Source organism: Sceloporus occidentalis, unplaced genomic scaffold (genome assembly GCF_023333645.1).
Source record: "Sceloporus occidentalis isolate IW3139 unplaced genomic scaffold, rSceOcc1.0.p SCAF_1, whole genome shotgun sequence".
NCBI lineage: Eukaryota > Metazoa > Chordata > Lepidosauria > Squamata > Phrynosomatidae > Sceloporus > Sceloporus occidentalis.
Genome location: NW_028316981.1, coordinates 186,865,215 through 186,885,116, shown reverse-complemented (window position 1 = coordinate 186,885,116; position 19,902 = coordinate 186,865,215). Strand labels below are relative to the sequence as shown.

The 19,902-nt window shown below is 41.8% G+C and overlaps 1 protein-coding gene across 3 annotated transcripts; it reads left to right on the top strand.

Moving 5' to 3' along the window:
* The first annotated feature begins 1,473 nt into the window (after positions 1-1,473).
* On the top strand, positions 1,474-14,236 carry YJU2B (YJU2 splicing factor homolog B). Of its 3 annotated transcripts, none has more exons than XM_089509900.1 (10): positions 1,474-1,561; positions 5,077-5,117; positions 6,141-6,194; positions 7,834-7,916; positions 8,159-8,214; positions 9,226-9,286; positions 9,908-10,050; positions 10,146-10,318; positions 11,480-11,618; positions 13,467-14,236. In XM_089509900.1, exons 2-10 carry the CDS (start codon positions 5,115-5,117, stop codon positions 13,874-13,876), a joined length of 1,122 nt encoding a protein of 373 aa, XP_089366026.1. In that variant the 5' UTR covers positions 1,474-1,561; positions 5,077-5,114; the 3' UTR covers positions 13,877-14,236. The 3 variants fall into 3 exon arrangements, with proteins under 3 accessions (XP_089366026.1, XP_089366047.1, XP_089366037.1); XM_089509921.1 differs by lacking the exon at positions 1,474-1,561 and adding an exon at positions 4,233-4,255; XM_089509911.1 differs by lacking the exon at positions 1,474-1,561 and adding an exon at positions 4,621-4,802.
* Positions 14,237-19,902: the final 5,666 nt, after the last annotated feature.

The window sequence follows — 19,902 nt, the reverse complement described above, 5'->3', positions numbered from 1 at the left end:
ATAATGGATAGGGAAAATAATTTGCCCTCCACCTGTAAGTAGGCAAATTAATAACAAACCTGGCGTAGTGGTTTGAGCATTAGATTATGTCTCTGGAGACCAGGGCTCAAATCCTGGCTCGGCCATGTAAGCTCACTGTGTGACCTGGGGCAAGTCACACTCTCTCAGCCTCAGAGGAAGGCCATGGCAAACCTCCTCTGAAGGAACCTACCAAAAAAACTCCAGGACAGGGTCTCCTTAGGGTCACCATATGTCGGAAACGACTTGAAGGCACACAACAACAAGATGCAAATGTATATTAGTATATTATTTCCCTATTTTAGGATTTTACAGTGTTGTGTTTTATTGTTTGTTTTTGATTATATATGTCTGATGTTCTGCCTTTTGGTGAAACGTTAATAATAATAATACAGTATCTTGCAAAGTAATTAGGAAGGAGGGAAGAAGAAGAAGAAGAAGAAGAAGAAGAAGAAGAAGAAGAATTGATAATGATGATGGTATAATCTTGCAAAGAAAGAAGGAAGGAGAGAAGGATGAATAAGAATTTATTATTATTATTATTATTTTTCTTCAGCAGGCTGATGAAAGCACTTAAATCAAGGATTTCTCCTTGATTAAGACTCAAATTGTCCACTTCTGCAAATTCTTATTAATAACAATAACTATAATTTCTCCTCTTCTTCTCACTCACCTTCCTTCTTTGCAAGATTATATATATTATTATTATTATTTCTTCTCACTCTCCTTCCTTATTTCTTTGCATTATATTATTATTATTATTTCTTCTTCTTACTTCTCCTTCTTTGCAAGATTATATATTATTATTTTTGTTATTTTTATTTCTTCTTATTATTATTATTATAGTTTATTTCTACAGCACTGTAAATGTACACGGCGCTTTACATACAAATAATCAAATCAATAAAAATATAAAAATATAAAAGCTGCCAATGGCATACAATCTACAAAATACATATAAACAATAGGTAATAATATAAAATAGAATTAGTTAAAAAAGCAGGCAACAATGACAACATCAACATCCACTGTCTAATCAGATATCAGATAAATATTCACACAGTGCCTGGGAACACTTCTTCTTACGCTCCCTTCTTTCTTTGGAAGATATTTTATTATTATTATTTCTTCTTCTTACTCTCCTTCCTTCTTTGCAAGATTATTATTATTATTATTATTATTATTATTATTATTTCTTACTCTCCTTCCTTCTTTCTTTGCAATATTATTGTTATTATTTCTTCTTCTTACTCTCCTTCCTTCTTTGCAAGATTTTATATTATTCTTCTCACTCTCCTTCTTTCTTTCAAGATTATATATTCCTTCCTTCCTTCCTTTTTTGCAAGATTTGGAGAGGAAGGGGAGCTCCTCCTTCCAGAGGAAGCAGGATCTGGTTTGCCTCTCCTCCTCCTCCTCTGGCGCAGGCTGATGATGATGCTCCAGTCCAGAGGAAGAGGCGGAGCAGAGCCCAGAATTGCAGAGGAGGAGGGTGCTGAGTTCAAGTCCTGTTTTGGGGGGATCCTCCTGCTCTTCCCTGCTTCAGGTGAGTCTCTTTCCCAGCCAGTCCTGCTCCTTCCTTGATGGCTTCCCCAGCCACCCACCTCCACCTCCAAAGCTTTCCCTGGTCCCTGGCTGTCTTTGGAGCAACACAGAGATATAAGGGAGGGAGGAGGGAAATCTCCTTCTCTAATAATAGCCCCCAACCAAGACAGGGTTGCCAAGGTGCACCCTGGAGAGGGCTCCTCTGCCTGAAGAAGGGGTTCCAGCTTGTCATGATCCAGTGTGGCCCAATGGATTAAGCACTTCACTGTGGAGACCAGGGTTTGAATCCTGGCTCAGCCATGCATGAAACACAGTGGGTGACCTTGAGCAAGAAGTCACAGTCTCTCAGCCTCAGAGGATGGCAATGGCAAACCCCCTCTGAACAAATCTTGCCAAGAAAGCCCCATAATAGGTTCGCCTTAGGGTTGCCATAAGTCAGAAATGACTTGGAAGCGCATAGGAAGCTTGCCAAGAAAACCCTATGATGATAGGTTCACCTTGTTGTTGTTAACATCCGTGTGGATGGGACATCTCCAAGACCCCCTGTCCTCCACTGTTCTGCTTGGTTCCTGTAAATTCATATCTGTGACCTCCTTAAGAAAGTCCATCCATCTGGCATGCAGCCTTCCTCTCTTCCTACTTCCCCCCATCTCTCCTATCATTTTTGCTTTTTGCAGTGAGCCTTTCTTTCTCATTATGCATACAAAGTATAAAGTACAATGTCTAGAATTACAAACCAGCAAGGCCAGTGATATTAGGTTGGGAAAGGTGGAATAAAAACCAAGATAGGATGTTGACAAGCTGGAGTGTGTCCAGAGGAGGTTTGGAAGCCATGTCATATGCCACTTATGGAGCTGGGGATGTTTAGCCTGGAGAAGAGAAGGTTATGAGGTGACACGATAGACCTGTTTAAATATCAGAAGGGATGTCATAGTAAGGAGAAAGCTTGTTTTCTGCTGCTCCAGAGACACAGAGCAATGGATTTAGATACAGGAAAAGAGATTCCACCTCAACATTAAGACATCCTGATAGTAAGCTGTTCCGCAGTGGAATATATTATCTTGGAGTGTGGTGGAGTCTCCTTCTTTGGAGGTTTTTAAATAGTGGCTGGATGGCCATCTGTCAGGGTGCTTTAATTGTGAGTTCCTGCATGGCAGGGGGTGGACTGGATGGCAGTTGGGGGTATCTTCCAACTGTATGGTTCTATGATTCTGAGGTGCAGGACAGACCGCTGAGAAAAGGTGGCTTGCTGGCACCCGTTTTTGCTCTGCAGGAACAGTGCGCCATCCCTGCGGAGCAAAAAGAACCCGGTATTTCCAGGTTCTTTCTGCGGTGCCACAGTGATGTTGCAAGTGCGCCATTGGAATGATGGGTTTTGATCAGCAGCAGTAGGTGTTTCCTTTGTCAGTGGAATGGTAAATCTGTGCCAGGTTTCATAGAATCAGAATCGTAGAATTGGAAGAGACTGTAAGGCCCATCCAGTCCAACCCCATTCTGCCATCGACAGATGGTCATCCAGCTTCTGTTTAAAGACTTCCAAGGAAGGAGGTTCTGAGCAATTTGAAGGAGCTGTATTGAACCTATTTTGAGGATAGGCAGTTCAAAGTTTAGACTAAAATACCAAATGGATTTACCACCTCACTGACATGGAAACCATCAGCTGCTACAGGCCTTGATGGCAGAGTGTCATGGACAAGAAGACACTTTTTGGAACTTCTGTAATGGTTTGCATCTAAATCTGAGGTAAGGATTGTGTGGCCCACTCCCTGTGTGGCCACTGGCCCTTCCTGTTGCAAAAAAGGTTAAAATTAGCTACTCATTTCTCCAGAAGCTACTGCTGCAGCCACATCTTTTTTGACTTACGGCAACCTGCGCGTGAACCTATTGTGGGGTTTTCTTGGCAAGATTTGTTCCGAGGTGGTTTGCCTTTGCCTTCCTCTGAGGCTGAGAGAGTGTGACTTGTCCAAGGTCACCCAGTGGGTTTTTATGGCTGAGCAGGGATTCAAACTTTGCTTTCCACAGTCGCAGTCCAATGCTCAAGGCACTATACCATGCTGCCTCTCATCTTTATATTATGTTTATATTCTGCTCTTTCTCCAATCTGGGAGGACAGCATTATTTTCAGGACTGGACACAATTTTCCAGTTTTGAAAAAGGATTGGGTGCAACATAGTGTGCATTTGTTTGCATGTGCGTGTATTGGGAGAAGAAGAAGGTGTGTGGCCCTTTGATGGCTTCCCACCTATTTTCTAAACACTGGAGACAAATAACAGGATCAGCCTGTCACTGTCACATCCTGCTTCTTAAGTGTCTTCTTGCTAGCCACTACTGGGAATGAAATGTCAACGTATAATTTTTTTATTGTTATTATCATTATCATTATTATAATTTATCTATATAGCACCATCATTGTTCATGGCACTTTACAAGTAAAAGAACAGTACTCAGGGTTACAATCTAATTAGGACATGACACAAAAGCAAAGAGGATAGCATTGTGAGCGAGAGGTTAAATCCAGCAGAGACTGCCTCTTTCCCCCTCCTTTTGAAGCCAGAGCATTGGCAGTTGATATGGATGGAGGACCTTCCATCTGCTTCTGAGTCTAGGCATGGTGGAGCTCTGCCTCCTTCTTCTTTTCTCCTTCCAAGGCTAGGACAGTTGGGATGCAGGGAGTGCCTTTTATCTGCTTCTGGGTGTAAGCATGATGGAGCTGTGCCTGCCTCTTCTTCTTTCCCTGAGAGGTCAGGAAGGTGGCAGTTGGAATGGAGAAAGGGCCTTCCATTTACTTCTGGACCAAGACATAGTGGAATTCTGCTTGCTTCTCTCCCTCAGAGGCCAAGATGATTGGAGTTGGGATGGCTGGAGGGCCTTCCAGCTGTTCCTGGGCCTAAGTGTGGTGGAGCTCTGTCTGCCTCTTCTTCTCGCTGTCAGGGCAGTGGCAGTTTGGATGGATGGAAAGCCTTCCATTTGCTTCTGGGTCTAGGCATGGTGGAGCACTGCCTGCTGTTTCTTCTCTCCTTCCAAGGCCAGGGAAGTGACAGTTGCGATGGAAGGAGGGGGGGCCCATCTGCCTCGGGGTCTAGGCATAGTGGAGCACTGCCTGCCTCTTCTCTCCTTCCAAGGCCAGGGCAGTGGCAGTTGGGATGGATGGAGGGGGCTTCCACCTGCTTCTGGGTCTTGGTGTGATGCATGAGTCTCTGGGAACCTCTTCCTGTCTCTCACACTTTTCACTTCCTCTAAAAGTTAGTTTTGTAGCTAAATGTCTAGATCAATAGTTTACTTCTAAGAGACTGTTTAGCCTTAGCTACATTTTTGTGGGCTAGATGTTGAGGAGCAGTGAGGGGAAGGCACACCTGTTCAGAGGTATATTGTGATTGCATAGTCTGTGTAAGCATTCTGGCATCAAAAGCAGATTCTGATGCTGAGACTGGCAGGTTACTGGTTTGAACACCAAAAATGTTTGTTCTCCTTTCTCCAGGGAATGACTGAAATAACTTTCTCCTATTCCTCTTTTAGGCTGCTTGTTTCAGCTGACTGCCTAGACCTCCATCACCATGGTGAGTACATAGGATGATTGTGTGCTTTTCAGTGATATGTGTCTGGCCTCTCCTGGAACTGTTGGTTCATGCAAGTAGCATCAGTGTAAGTGTGACCTGACTACAAACACAATAGTAGCCTTGTGTGATCTTTGAGGCCTCTGATCCCATCTGAACTGCTCCTTAAGCCTCAGTGATCACTTGAAGCCTGTGGTCCTTCTTCCTAACATTGACTTTCATGCTGAGGAAACAGAAGTCTACATGCAGTTAGTGCCCTTGAAGAACTGCTTCATATTTGGTAGAAAATGCTGCTTTTATGGGAATATAGGTTGCATCCGCACTGCAGAAATAATCCAGGTTGACAGTGCTTTATCTGCCATGGGTAAATGTTATGGAATCCTGGGAACTGTAGTTTGTTGTGGCACCAGAGCCCTCTGACAGAGAAGGCTAAATGTGTCACAAAACTACAATTCCTAGAATTCCACAGCATTGAGCCAAGGCAGTTAAAGTGCTGTCAAATTGAATTATTTCTGCAATGTGAATCCAATCATAGTTTGTATGAACGTGAGGTTCCATGTAATGTGGCACCTTTTGTATGCTGCTTCGCTTGTGCAACTAACAATAGCCATGTGTACAAGTCCCCTTGTTCCCACATAGGTACTGACTGTTTTTACATGTGCACACACTAATTTGCTTGACTTGACCCCTCATTTTCAAGATGCTAGTGATGTTATCAAGTAAAAACTAGCACGGGGGTAGTTTTGATATGCATCTATTCCTTGAAGAATGTAACTGCTTGAACAAGAAATGGGATGTAGATTTGCCACCTGGAATAATTTAGCTAAAACTTGTACAGGTTCCTTGTTTGCACTACAATTTCCAGAATCCTCCAGCCAGCATAACCAATAGGGTTTTCCCCCCCATAACCTCTCTTGCTCTCCCAATCTAAAATCCTGCTTATGATTGTAGCCTGTCTGTGCATTTTGAATTGCTTGAGCTAAGATGAGAGAACAGAATTCTAACATTGTCTTTGTTGACTTACAGGGGGAAAGAAAAGGAGTCAATAAGTATTATCCACCTGATTTTGATCCTGCCAAGGTAAGAGAGAATCCAGGCACCTTAGACTTCCAGTGGTGTGCTATATACATTTATTTTATTCTGCACAGGACATTTTCCTAATTGTGAGACAGGGGTTTCTTGGGTTGAACTAAAAACAGGTCTAGAAAAGTACGTTTTTCCTTTTTCATATTTGTTTACACTATGGGTTGGAAACTTTGGCACCTCTAGAATTTTTTAGCCTACAACTACCACAAACCTCACCCAGCATGGATGAAGGCTTTGCAGAGTTATAGACTGACATGTATGTGATATTGTGATACAGGCCAGGATATAAATGTTTTAATAATGTCCACAGGGGCAAGAGTTCCCCATCCCTTGTATATATTACCCTGATGTGACCTAGATTCCGACTTGCTATCTTGAGGTCGCCAATCCAGACATACACAGAGAAAAATATCCTAGGACATTTGAGCCATATCCTCTTCCTAAGGAATTCAGAGGTCGTCACCCTATGTCCCTTTAGGGCGCAGGCATTACATCTGTTTCTGGAAATAACTCTCTGCCCATTGGCGCACTCATTCAGGAGTTGAAAGGGGGATGTGTTAAGTCTTCCCTCTTGCCTGGCTCAGATGACTTTCTCTTCTTCCAGCCTCTAGTTCAGTTTCTGAGAAATCCAATGCTGATACAACTTCAGTTTTTATCCCACAGTAACTGATTGTGTGCCTACTACCTATTTCCTTGGTGATCTTAAAGCATCTCCTTTCTCATATAAATGTTTCCATTTCAATGGTGTGGTGGTGAGCAGTCTGCGATAGAAATCTCCACCCCTATAAAACAACTCTGTTTTTCTATTCATGTTGTATCAAAGCCATTTAACTGCAAATATGGGAAGTGCATGAATAAAAGTTGGCTCTTGCTTGTATGATGAGTTTATAGGCCTTTTCTTTTGTTCATCCTCTCCCTTTGCAATGTACCCATACCATGGAAGAAGGGCTTGTATGCATAGTGAATGAAATGTCAGGGCCTTCCGCACTATACAGTTACAGTGCTGTGATCCCACTTGAACTACTATGGCAACATTCTAAGGCATTGAGGAAATGGCATTAAGAATTCTCAGCCAGTGAGCTCCTCCTCGGGTGCTTCTGATCAAACAGCAAAACTCTGGATTCCAAAGGATGTGGCCATGGCAGTTGAAATGGAATATAGTGCTATAATTGTTTAGTGTGAAAGGGTCTACAGTGAGTGAAACTAGGGGAGAGGCTAATTTTATATGTGATATAACTCCTGGCTGCTTGGAACAGGCTTAAGAGTCTTAGGGGCGAAACAGACCACCCCAAAATGTCAGATTGGGGCAGCAGTGCAACCGTGCGCCATGGCACTATGGCAACCACATGCTGCAGCCCCAATCCAACTATTTGCCTATGCAATAAAAAGTGGCAGAAAGCTGCTCCTTTTTGAGCCTGCAAAAAGCTGGCTCTTTTGCTGCCGCTACAGCTTTGCAGTGCTCCAATTTTGGTATAAATTTGAGATGCAAATTATCCAAAGGTGGCATTTAAAATTATATCTTTTAATAACTGGGGTGTTTGGGGGGCTTTGGGGGCTGCAAAAGTAAAGATTTATGGGTTGTACTCCTCCTCCCCCAAATGTATATGAATCTAACATCCCTTTCTTTTTGCAGCATGGCTCCCTTAATAAGTACCGCAACAGCCATCCATTGCGGGAAAGAGCACGGAAACTCTCCCAGGGCATCCTCATCATCAGGTAAGGACACCTACATATAATCCTTTATGTGCTTGATACGTAAAAGAGAGACTGATGGACTCCTTGGTGATTAGGGCAAGGATGTCTTAACTCATGGTTGTCTTAGCATTGGAATAAGGGAGTATTGGAAAAGGCCACCTTTCTTCTCTGTTATTCCCAGGGCTTACTTTCCAAGTAGCTGTAGCCATTGGATGTTTCTATGGCCTGCAGTAAACTTCCCTCGGCTCTTTTTTCTTTTAAAGGTTTGAGATGCCCTATAACATCTGGTGTGATGGCTGCCAGAACCACATTGGCATGGGTAAGTGTGAGGTACAGCCTCCAGACAAGCTTTCAAAGTAACCAGTGAGAAGAATTTAGCAGGATTCAGAGATGGTGTGTGTGTGACAGAGAAAGAGAGCGAGAGAGAGGGAACCTAAAGTCAAACCAGGCAAAAAAGGAATGGTACCTGTTTGACCTCCATCCAAAAATCATATGTCCCTCCTTTTTTCTTTAGTTTTCCCTCTGCTGTGTTGCCAATCTAGCAATTTTGGTAAAGTAGGCTGAAAAGTGGAGTTTACATATTTTTTAAAATCTTTTTGGGATAGCCGTGCTGGCCATACTACAAAATAAAGCAAAATCCACAATCCACAATGGAGTAATAGCTTTATTGGCCAGCCAAATTGCACAAAACACAAAATGCAAGCTTTTTGAAGCTCTACTGGCTTCTTCATCCGGTGAAATATGTTTAAAAATCATACAGGAAGAAGAAGAATGACAATGTTGGACTTATAGGCCTACATTTTATATAAACGTTGTCTCTGCTGTAGTTCAGTTGGAGGGATCTCAATGCAGGCAGACGGATTCCAACACAGGCTGCATCTGCATCTGTACTGCAGAATTAATCTGGTTTGACACCACTTTAACTGCCACAGCTCAATGCTATGAAATTCTGGAAATGGTAGTTTGTTTTGAAGCTCTGGTATCACCAGCAGAGCTCTGGTTCCACAACAAACTGCTATTCCCAGAATTCCATAGCATTGAGCCATTGTTGCAGTACAGTCCCAGTCACTTTTCTTCCACCTGTATGATTTTTAAAATCATCTTTTGCCTAATGAAGATGCCAGTCTTCTTCTTTACATCCTGTGATTTGTGCATTTTGGCTGGCCAATAAAGGCATCGCTCCTTTGTGGATTTGGGGCTTTGTTTTATATTTAAAATATGTAAAATCTAATCATGGCTGATAGCAGGATTCCAGGGCGAGGAGTGTAATCAGGAAAGCTGTTGTAGATTACATTAATCCTCCATTCACTCCCTCCTCCCTTTGCCACAGGTGTTCGCTACAATGCGGAGAAGAAGAAGGTTGGCAATTATTACACAACTCCCATTTACAGGTTTGTATTGTGAAAGTGGTGGGGCCTTGTTGTCTTTACGGATGCTCTTGTGGTGGCTTAATTGGGCACTGGGGACATTGTTGGAGGCATGGGGCTCTGGCAAGAGGAGAAGGCAACTAGCCAGACTATATGTAATTTTTGCTCATGTATTCAGTGTTAGACTAATCCTGTGATCAGGCAAACATATGTAACTCTGCATGAGTTTGATAGTGGTGTGCAAGTCCAGATCTGTGAGCTAAAGCATGGGCATTTGGGGTGACGTTTCATCCCTCAACCATTGCTCAATGTGGAGTATGGCCTGCAGCACAGAGCATGAACCACCCCGTGGGACATCTTGATCTACTGTGGAAGATACAGCAGTTCACCACAGTCCTTGATAGAGTGATTCTCAATCTTTGGCATTCCAGATGCTTTGGACCTCAACTCCTATAATCATTCACCATTGGCAATTTTGGTTGCAGCTTCTGGAAGCTGAAATCCAGAACATCTGGAGGACTAAAGGCTGAGAACCTCTGAAATGGTAGGAGGGTGGGTGTCTTTACAAATCCATTACATTCATAGCCTCAACAGCAGGTAGCTTTCCTCCATTGTTTCCTACAGTGTTGCGTCCTCACTTTGCAGGTTCCGTATGAAGTGTCATCTTTGTCCCAACCACATTGAAATGCAGACAGACCCTGCCAACTGTGACTATGTCATCGTCAGTGGTGCCCGGCGCAAGGAAGAGCGTTGGGATGGGGAAGCCAATGAGCAGATAATGGCCACAGGTGAGCCTGGGGAGGAGTGCCCATCCTGCTGTTGGGGCCCTTGAGAGTTCATATGACTTGGCTTGGTCTGGCCTCATGCCTGTATCTGCTCTTAGCTCACGAGGAGAAGCAGAAGCTGGAGACGGATGCCATGTATCGGCTGGAGCATGGCTCCAAGGATCAGAGCAAACTCCAGCGAGCCCTCCCCACCCTGCAGAACATCCAGGAGGCCCAGAGTGCTTGGAAAGACGACTTTGCCCTCAACAGCCTCCTTCGCCAGAAATTCAGGGTAAGCAGATGGAAGAAGATAGAGAAGGATAATTTCTCTTCACAGCTCTAGAACAAATTGATTCACAGGCCTAGATGAAGAACTGCAGCATAGAAGTACAACTGCATTCCTATTAATAAGCCTTTTTTAAAAAATAAAAATTGGACAGTCAAAGCATTTAATAAGGTGCACTTAACTAAACTTCAACTATAAATGATTAAATTTAAATAAAAATACATAGGTATTTCTTTGAGATATTTAAAATGAAAAGTTACCATCCTTTTTAACATTTTCTTTTTTCATTTCCTACTACAATTATGTACCAGAAACAAAAAAGCTATTGAAGATTATAATTAACAAATTAAAGTTCATTTAATTTAGTCACATTTTGCATACCCAGATCCACTTTTAACTCTTTCATCCTGTAATATAGCCTTATTTGGATTTTTTTTTCTATATAGGTGTCTTCTTTTGCTCCTTCTTGGCTTTATTTTTCTTCTTTTATTATCCTTCTCCATTTCTCCTATCTTAAAATTGTAAACAGCAAAACAGTGGTTACTTTGCTGGCACAATATCTCTCGGAGCATTGTCTCACTATGGATTAATGAATCTGTAGGTCTTAAGACTGCAGTTATCCCCTTACTGGGGAGGAAGCTCCATTGTGCTCAGTGGGGCATATTTCCAACTAGATATGCCTAGCTTTGCACTGTAAATTATTTTTGAAGATGTCCATGAAAGTCACTAACCCTTAAAATGTTTTAAGGTGCTTCCATACTGCAGAATTAATACCGTTTGACACTACTTTATTTGTCATGTCTCCATCCTATGGAATTCTGGGATTTGTAGTTTTGTCAAGCTTTTGTGCCACAACAAACTAAAAATCCCAGAGTTCCATAGGATGGAGCTGTGGCAGTTAAAACTGTGTCAAACTGCATTATTTCTGCAGTGTGGATGCATCCTTAGTGTCTTCCATGCCAGCATACTTCTCTTAGTCTTTCGCATTATGCAATATGCAGGAATTTATTTTTAATAGATATTAAGATTTCTAATAATATTGCTTTGGCCCTTTCTTACTGACTTTTTTGCTTTGCCCCACCTCAGTCTCCCACAGCTTTAGTTAGTGCTAATGTGGACTTCTAGATTTTGATTTTTAACTCTTTTCCTGTCTTTCCTTTGCTATAGGAAGAGAAGAAGGTCCTGCAAGAAGAAGAGAAGAAGGATCTAGCCTTGCAGAAAAAAGCGAATCTGAGCATCCCTCTCGTACGAGAGTCTGATGAGGATCGACATCTGGCAGCGCTGTTCAAATATCAGAGCCTTGGCTGTATGTGGAGACATAACTGTTGTGGTAGTTTTCATGGGAGTAGAGGGTGGAGATGCAAAGATACAGGGATTCTCCAGTCGGAGAATATAATGATAATTACAGCACTGTGATTCCATTTTAACTCCCATGGCTTTATCTTATGGATTTTGTTTAGGGATGGAAACTCAGAATTCTCAGCCAGTGAGCTGCCCTGGTGCCTCTGACCAAACTTCAAGCCGCAGGACTCCATAGGAAGGAGTTAAAGTGGAATCATAGTGCTATAATTATGTAGTGTGAAAGGGCCTCTGGTTAATAGAAGTCTGCCTTTCTGAAGAAATGGTCTTTGCCTACTCTTATAATATTGCCAAGCAAGCAGAGGTGCAGCTATCTATAAGTCAGTGGCTGACCACATGCTTTACACAGAAGGTTCCTCAGCCTTCCTAGTTGAGTCAATAGACGGTTATGGGAAAGGTGGTTTTCACTGCTACAGAGATGCTGGAAAACCACTGTTAGTTAGAGTAGACAGTGCTTGACTAGATGGTTAAATAATAATAATAATAATAATAATAATAATAATAATAATAATTGTGCTTTATTTATATAGTGCTGTAGATTTGCACAGCGCTGTACATACAAACAATAAAATAGATAAATGTAAACCTGCCCATGGCGTACAATTTAAGAAATAATAGCATAATACATATAAATAATACATAACAATACAGGAAAGGGTTCAATAAAACAGGCAACAAATTAAAAACGTCAAATAACAAATAATAATCATGCAGTATGACCTGGTATAAAAGTTCTTGCACACGGGCAGTGTATACACTGGAAGAGTAAGTGTGGCAATGTGTTTAGGGTGTTGGACTGCGATCTGGGAATACTGATGTGGATTTTTTGAGAAAAGTAGAAAAATTCCCAGCACTCCAAATAATGTTGTTTGATTTAGCACATTTGGTTTAAATGTTATATCCGAACAGATCCCAAGCTTTATGTGGAAATTTATTTTATTGGAATATTTGTAATAATGTAAAGTGACTAACATATAGTTCCCTTATATTTAACAAAAATGGCCACATGTAAAAGGACAATATTTTTTTAAGGATACATACCTAAAGAGATGCATTAAAGATTTACTTTTCTTTTGCAGAGCTGTAACTGTAGTACATTCAGCTTCACTCACTCACTCTGTACTACTTATCAGTTCCATTTCAAACTGAGAAATTTCTAATTCAGTACAGTCGGTTGAGCTTTTTATTTCACTGAAGGATGGATGTGAATTAATAGACAAGAGCAAAATTGTCACATTTTGTCTTGACTGCTTGCATTTGTGACTGACAGAAAAGCAAGAGATTTTGAAATATCCAAACAAGGCTAGCAGTGCATTTTGTTATTCTTTTCTTCTGGCCATTTGGACTTGTCAAAGTTTGCTTGCTTAAAGAATCACCAGAACTTCATATTCTATATTTATATCCTATATCCATTCACAGCCACTTGTATTGTTGTTGTTGTTCATAAATGTTTTTATTGCTAGTTTTGTGATATTGTTGGGGTAGGGGGTTGTGATGTGATGTTTTTATCTGTTTTTATCCTTGCTGACCGCTGTGATCTTTGGAACAGCGGTATAGAAATAATTTTTTTTATTATTATTATTTAGCCCATCTAGTTATATGATTGATTGTAATACAAGAAGCTGGGAAACTGTGGGTAAATGCGGGGGGGGGGGGGGGGGAGATCGCAAGTTTTCCACTGAAAAATATAGCATTGGACACTGGAGGAAAATTCGAATATAAATGCAACTAATAAAATAAATGGCACACATTTCTGTCTTCAGTTATGATAACTCATTCCTCTCTCTTCTTCCAGCCTATGAAGACAAACAGAAGCAAAAGCGCAGTGAGATTGCTGACCGCCCATGGTTCTCACCTGGCCAGGCCTCAAACACCAAAGCTAATGACACCATTAAAAGACTGGCATTCCCTGGGAAATCTGCAGCTGGCAAGTCACCAGTAGCTATGAACAGCCTGGGTGTTGTGCGTCGGAAATCCAGAGACAAGGAACGGTCTTCCATGGAGGAGGAGAGTGATACTTCAGGCATCATAGCCCAAGTTTGCAGACAGGACCAGGACAGTCATGCAGATGGAGTGCCCCTTGACTTACTTCTGGGGCCTGAGGTTGGTCCCCAAAAGGCTGAAGGAAGCCCCACATCCAATTTGGCTGCTTCCTTAGTTGCAGATTATTCAGACTCTGCATCTGATCCTGAAGCTGAACTATGAACAGAAATATGACTGGAACAAATGAGAGACTGTACTGTAACAGTTCAATGCCTGCATAGAGAGAAGCAGTGAGAGTGTGTGAGTGAGTGTCAGAGAGAGACTGAAAATGTGTTTGTGTGACCCTTGGGAGTTGCATTCTTCTGCCTTTTCTTGGGGTGTATTTAACTCAGTTCTTGATTATTTAAATGTGAACCCTTCCAATAAACAAAAGCACTATTCCCACACACCTGCTTAGTTTGTTCTGAACAGAACCCAGCTATTCCACACACATAAATATTAGCTACCCAGAGAGATCCTCCATCTATACACTTGCAGAGAAAATTAAAAAAAAACTATGAAATCAAGGATCATTGCATATTACAAACACTCCTGCTACAGTTCTCTGGTATGTGTATCTGTGGATACTGACTGTGTTTAGTCTCAGAAATAGAAGCAGCTAGATTTTAGAATTCCTTCTGAAATCAGAGCAAAGGAAAAGGCTCAATACATCCCTTGGTATTGGGAGCTGTTGTGGTTAATAATAATTTTGGCAACTTTGCTGTTGAACCTCTGCTCCTTCTATTTTTACCTACAACAGAATAGTCTTTTGTCCTACAATTTCAATCCACTCCTGTCCCAGTTTGAGAATAACTCTTTAGCTTGTTTATTTGTTTTAAAGCTTTATTCTCTCTGTGTTCCTTTGTATGTATTCAAAAATACTCATCCAAAGGTGCCACAGAACTGGAAAATAGTACTGCATATTCTTGTTGCATAGTACAAAGATGTGGGACATGCTTTGTGGGAAATTCCAGTTTCCATTCCAAGTCAGTGTTGTTGTTTTTCGATGGCTCTGAGTTTGTTGTTGCATGGCACAAACACTTTCCAACTTGAAAACATGATGCTTAACAGGAATGCAGGATGAAATTCAATTTGTTACCATGCAAGAACATTTGAAAGAGGGAAAGTGTGGGACAACAAACATTTCTGTCAATGTTAACTGGTCGTGGTTTCTATACAATACCAGAACAAACAAAAAATAAAAACCTGGGGCCCCATTACCACTTACGATAAATCGGTGTGTGATCCGAATTAATGGATCGATTCAACAGCAGAGCGTGGTTCACACTACATTTGCCCCAATCACATTTTTTCCTCCAAAATAATCCACTTGTGCTTCCTATTAACAAATGAATCGATTCAAAATGATTTGGTTCCAGCCAGCTGAAGAGGGAATTTGAATCAATTCTGATCCGCATGTGGTTCACACTTGCATAGAATCAATATATTGAAAAAGAAGTGGAAAAAACCAGTGTCAAAAAGATGCAGGTTAAATGGGTCTGGTGCATGGCCCCTCTCTCGGAATCACTTCAGCAATTCGGATACCAGGGTCGTTTGAACTGGTTCAAACCGATTCACAATCTGATTTAAAAGGTAGTGGGAATGAGGCCTGGAAAGCACATATTCACAGTGGGAGAATGAAAGGTGGCAAAGTCCCACCTGCTATACGATGGCCAAAATTGTTTATGTCTTAAAAAGCCTAACGCATTTTGGACTTATCATCAATTGGCCTTTTTCAGGGGCTATTCTCAGAAATTTCTGGGGTTAAAGTCTGCGCTCTCTAAAAAAGTAGACCTGCGAGTTTATGTTTTTACGGTTGTGTGGCTTCATATCATTTCCAGTTTCTTTCTAATCCTCAAAGATCCACTTCTGTAGAGAGTGAAGGCAGAAAATTGAATAGCCCCAGAAAATATTCCAAGCTTTTTCCAGGGCTACAGCATCATTTGATCTTTGGAAAAGCGGGCTAGAAATAAACAGTATTATTATTAATATTATTATCACACACCCTGCCATGCACTCTGTATAAATGGAAGATGGGCAAGTTTCTCAGTGTAAACGTGTGCATGTATTTTTAAACACACACACACACACACAAATTTCCATTTACTAAATATAAAATGTATGAACTTAGTATAAAATTAATGAACTCCTACTTTTCTGTCAGAAATTACACTTAGCTACCTGTTAGTTTCAGACGAACCTGCTTCCTAATAAGTGTGTGTATTGGATTGCAATACTACCCTTTCTAATATCTGAAATAGGCCTGTGAGCATGTGCACAGTACATCGGCTTAGAAAACTACAAGGCTTTGCCTGCGGCTGCTGGAAAATATCCAGTATATCTAACTTACCTTTCGCCATAAAATCCATTAGATTTTTAGTTGCAGTCCTATGGACTTTCCTGGCTTATTTATTATTTAGGGCATTTACGTATCACGTCTCGGCCCACAAGGGCCCCTGAAGTGATACACAACACAATCAATAAAAAACATTTAAAACAATGCATAAAGAAAAACGTCTATGAACAAACTAAAAATGCATCTTTAAGTTTATTTTAATGATTTAATTTTCATTGTATTTAAAAGTTATCCTGGGTGCCATAAGTTTTTGTTTGCCTTTATACACCCTCATTGACTTCCTCCCATCCCATCCCATACTTAGTAATGTTTTCTGCACTAATGTTACTCATAAATTGTAATTCCTTTATATCGCTGAATGTAAATAGCCATTGTATTCCCTATTACTATGTATGGATGTGAGAGCGGGACAGTTAAGAAAGATGATAGGAAGAAAATCAGTTCATTTGAGATGTGGTGCTGGAGAGGAATGCTGAGGATCCCATGGACAGCCAAGAGGACAAATGAATGGGTCCTACAGCAGATCAAGCCAGAAATCTCCCTAGAAGCCATGATGACCAAACTGAGGATGTTGTACTTTGGACCCATCATGAGAAGGAAGGACTCATTGGGAAAGACAATAATGCTGGGAAAGGTGGAGGGAAGTAGGAAGAGAGGAAGGCCACATGCCAAATGGGTGGCCTCAATTAAGGAGGACATGGGTATGAATTTACAAGACCTAAGTAGGGCAATGGAAAACGGGATTTTGGAGATGTCTCATCCGTAGGGTCACTATGGGTTGAGATTGACTCGAGGGCAGTTAACAAGAACAAAATGGTCATAGTTGTGACACAAACAACTAGCAAAATTAAAATTATATGAGTAAATTATAATAGCATATGCACAGCCTAAATGTATTTACATGTATGGGTACATAGTTTCCTGTGGCTGAAGTGAAATTTTGGTAAGTTGGGATGTTTTTAAAGAAAAATTTAAAATATTAAAAAATGTAAAATTTTTAATTAATAATTTTAATTTAAAAATTAAAAATAATAAAAAACCCAGTCCTTTCTCCTCCCACTGTGCCTCACACCATGCACACCATCTCTTCAGCATTTAAATGGACACAGGCAAATGCCAAAGCCCATTTCTGCCAAAAGGCAAATGTTTAGGGAGCATTGGCGCCACTCTCTTCAGGGTGGCACCTGGTGCAGTCCTCACTCCCTACACCTTCCTAGTGAAGTCCCTGTCCTCTGGCATCACTGACAACTTTAAACTAAGTACATTGTGGAATTAAGATGTCCAACTAATGCAACAGGACTGCAGTAAGATGGAAGCTGTTTAAAGAGTGAGCCAAAAGGAATATACAGTGGGCCCTTGGTATCTATTGGGTTTTGGTACCAGGATACCCTGTGGATGCCAAAATCAGTGGTTGTTCTAGTCCCATTATACAAAATGGTGTAGTAAAATGGTGACCCTTATATAAAATGGCATATTTTATTGGCATCAAATTCACGTCACCCTCAACCTATGGTGCCACAACAAACTGCACTCCCCAGAATTCCATAGTACTGAGCCATGGCTGTTAAAATGGTGTCAAACCAGATTACTTCGGCAGTGCTGGTAACACTGTTCAAGGTTAGCAACAATAGGACCTGGCTTGAGCAAAACCAGCTGAAAGGTTTGGGATACTGCTGGAAAGCTTCAGTCTTATGGATACATGGTTTGTTCACTATTCATTCAGGTTAATTCAGTTTGAAAAATTCAACCCTTCCCAAATATGTAATGTACAAAAGATGTGGCCACTTGCTGAACTGATATAGAAAGATATCAGCTTTCTACTCTGACAGATAACAATCTTAAAACATCAGATAAGACCAAGTCTGCATCTCCACTGCAGAAATAATCCAGGTGGACACCACTTCAACTGCCATGGCTCAGTGATATGGAATCCTGGGAACTGTAGTTTGTTGTGGCACCAGATTCCGATAGAGAAGATTGAATATCTCACAAAACTACAAATTCCAGAATTGCATAACATTGAGCCATGAGAGTTAAAATGGTGTCAACCTGGATTATTTTTGCAGTGTGGATGCAGCCGATGAAAGCTGGTAACATCCTATGGCATCCTGGAAGTCACAGTTTAGAGAGGAATGTTTAGAGTTCTCAGAAAGCTCTAGTGCTTGCCCAGACTACAAATCCCAGGACTCCATGGGATGATGCAGCCATGACAGCTGGAGTGGAACAATAGCAATAAAATTCTGTAGTCTGAAAGGGATAAAGGACCATTGCAGTTCTGGAGTCAAAGTGACTATATATAGAAGAATCCAAGCACTATATAGAAGTTTTTTGTGGGTTTTTCTATGGATGCTGGCCATGAAAGCCTTCGGCTTCACTATTCAGAAGAATTCTTTGATATATTCTGGCAACTACTGTTAGAAACGGTTGGGAAATTTAAATAATAATTTGAGGAGGGATGGTTATGCACCTCAACTTGCATTGCCCAGTGTGGCATAATGGTTTGAGTGTTGGACTATGACTCTGGAGACCAGGGTTCGATTCTCCACTTGGCCATGAAACCCACTGGGTAGCCTTGGGCAAGTCGCATGCCCTCTGCCTCAGGGGATGGCCATGGCAAACCTCCCCTGAATAAATCGTGCCAGGAAAACCCCAGGATAGGTTGGCCTTGGGATCACCATAAGTCAGAAATCACTTGAAGACACACAACAACATTTACAGGGGTCCCCTTCTCCTCCTCTCCAAACAATGGCTACTCAGAACTAGTTTTGATTTTTCACATTTTGTTACAGGCCAAAGGAAAGCTGAGGCTTCTTTGCTATTCAGTCAGTGGTAAGACCTTACATTTTCATGGACATTTGCCACAGCTCACTAAAGGTTATGGAAGATGCTGAGCATACTATGTTATAGTATCTGAGGAAGTAGACTGAAGCCTAGGGGAAAGCTGATGCTGCCCCTTCTTCCTTTGAGTGAGTCTCAAAGGGGCTGCAAGAGGATCTCTACGACTGATGCAGTAACTAAGGATGGCATCTCTCCTCTAGATGCCTGCTTGGCGTCGGTAATGGGCTGGATGTGGGAGAACAAACTCAGTGTGAATCCAGGGAAAACGGAAGTACTGGTGATAGGCTCCCCGGTCTCGGGTGGTGAGATCTGTCACCCGGTCCTGAATGGGGTCACGCTCCCCCTGAAGGACTCGGTGCGCAGCTTGGGAGTGCTCCTTGATTCGTCGCTCCAGCTGACTTCTCAGGTGGATGCGACGGTCAGGAGTGCTTGTTATCAGCTTCGGCTGATACGCCAGTTGCACCCCTACCTGGACCATAAGGACCTTGAATCTGTTGTACATGCTTTGGTAACCTCTCGATTAGATTTCTGCAATGCGCTCTACATGGGGCAACCCTTGTACCAAACCCGGAAGCTGCAAATGGTGCAGAATATGGCAGCTAGACTGGTCGCTGGTAGTTCCAGGTCAGACCATATAACACCCATCTTAAAAGATCTTCACTGGCTGCCTATTTGCTTCCGAGCTCAATACAAGGTTTTGGTTTTGACCTACAAAGCCCTAAATGGCTTGGGCCCAGGGTACTTGGAGGACTGCCTCTCCCCATATAATCCGCCCCGCACACTCAGAACGTCTGGGACAAATCTGTTGAAGGTCCCTAGGTCACATTTTGTGAGGACCTCACAGAGGGCTTTTGCCATCGTCGCCCCTTCTTTTTGGAATACGCTCCCCGTAGAGCTCCGCTCCGCTGCATCGTTAGATTCTTTTAAGAAAAACTTAAAAACACATTTATTTCGGTTGGCCTTCCCACCTTAGTTATTTCATTCTTTTCTCTGCCCCTGTTTCCCTACTGACCAC

Coding starts and splice junctions, on each gene's coding strand:
- YJU2B (XM_089509900.1), top strand. Junction 7,917..8,158: donor CAGGGCATCCTCATCATCAG/GTAAGGACACCT, acceptor TTTCTTTTAAAG/GTTTGAGATGCCCTATAACA. Junction 9,287..9,907: donor TACACAACTCCCATTTACAG/GTTTGTATTGTG, acceptor CTCACTTTGCAG/GTTCCGTATGAAGTGTCATC.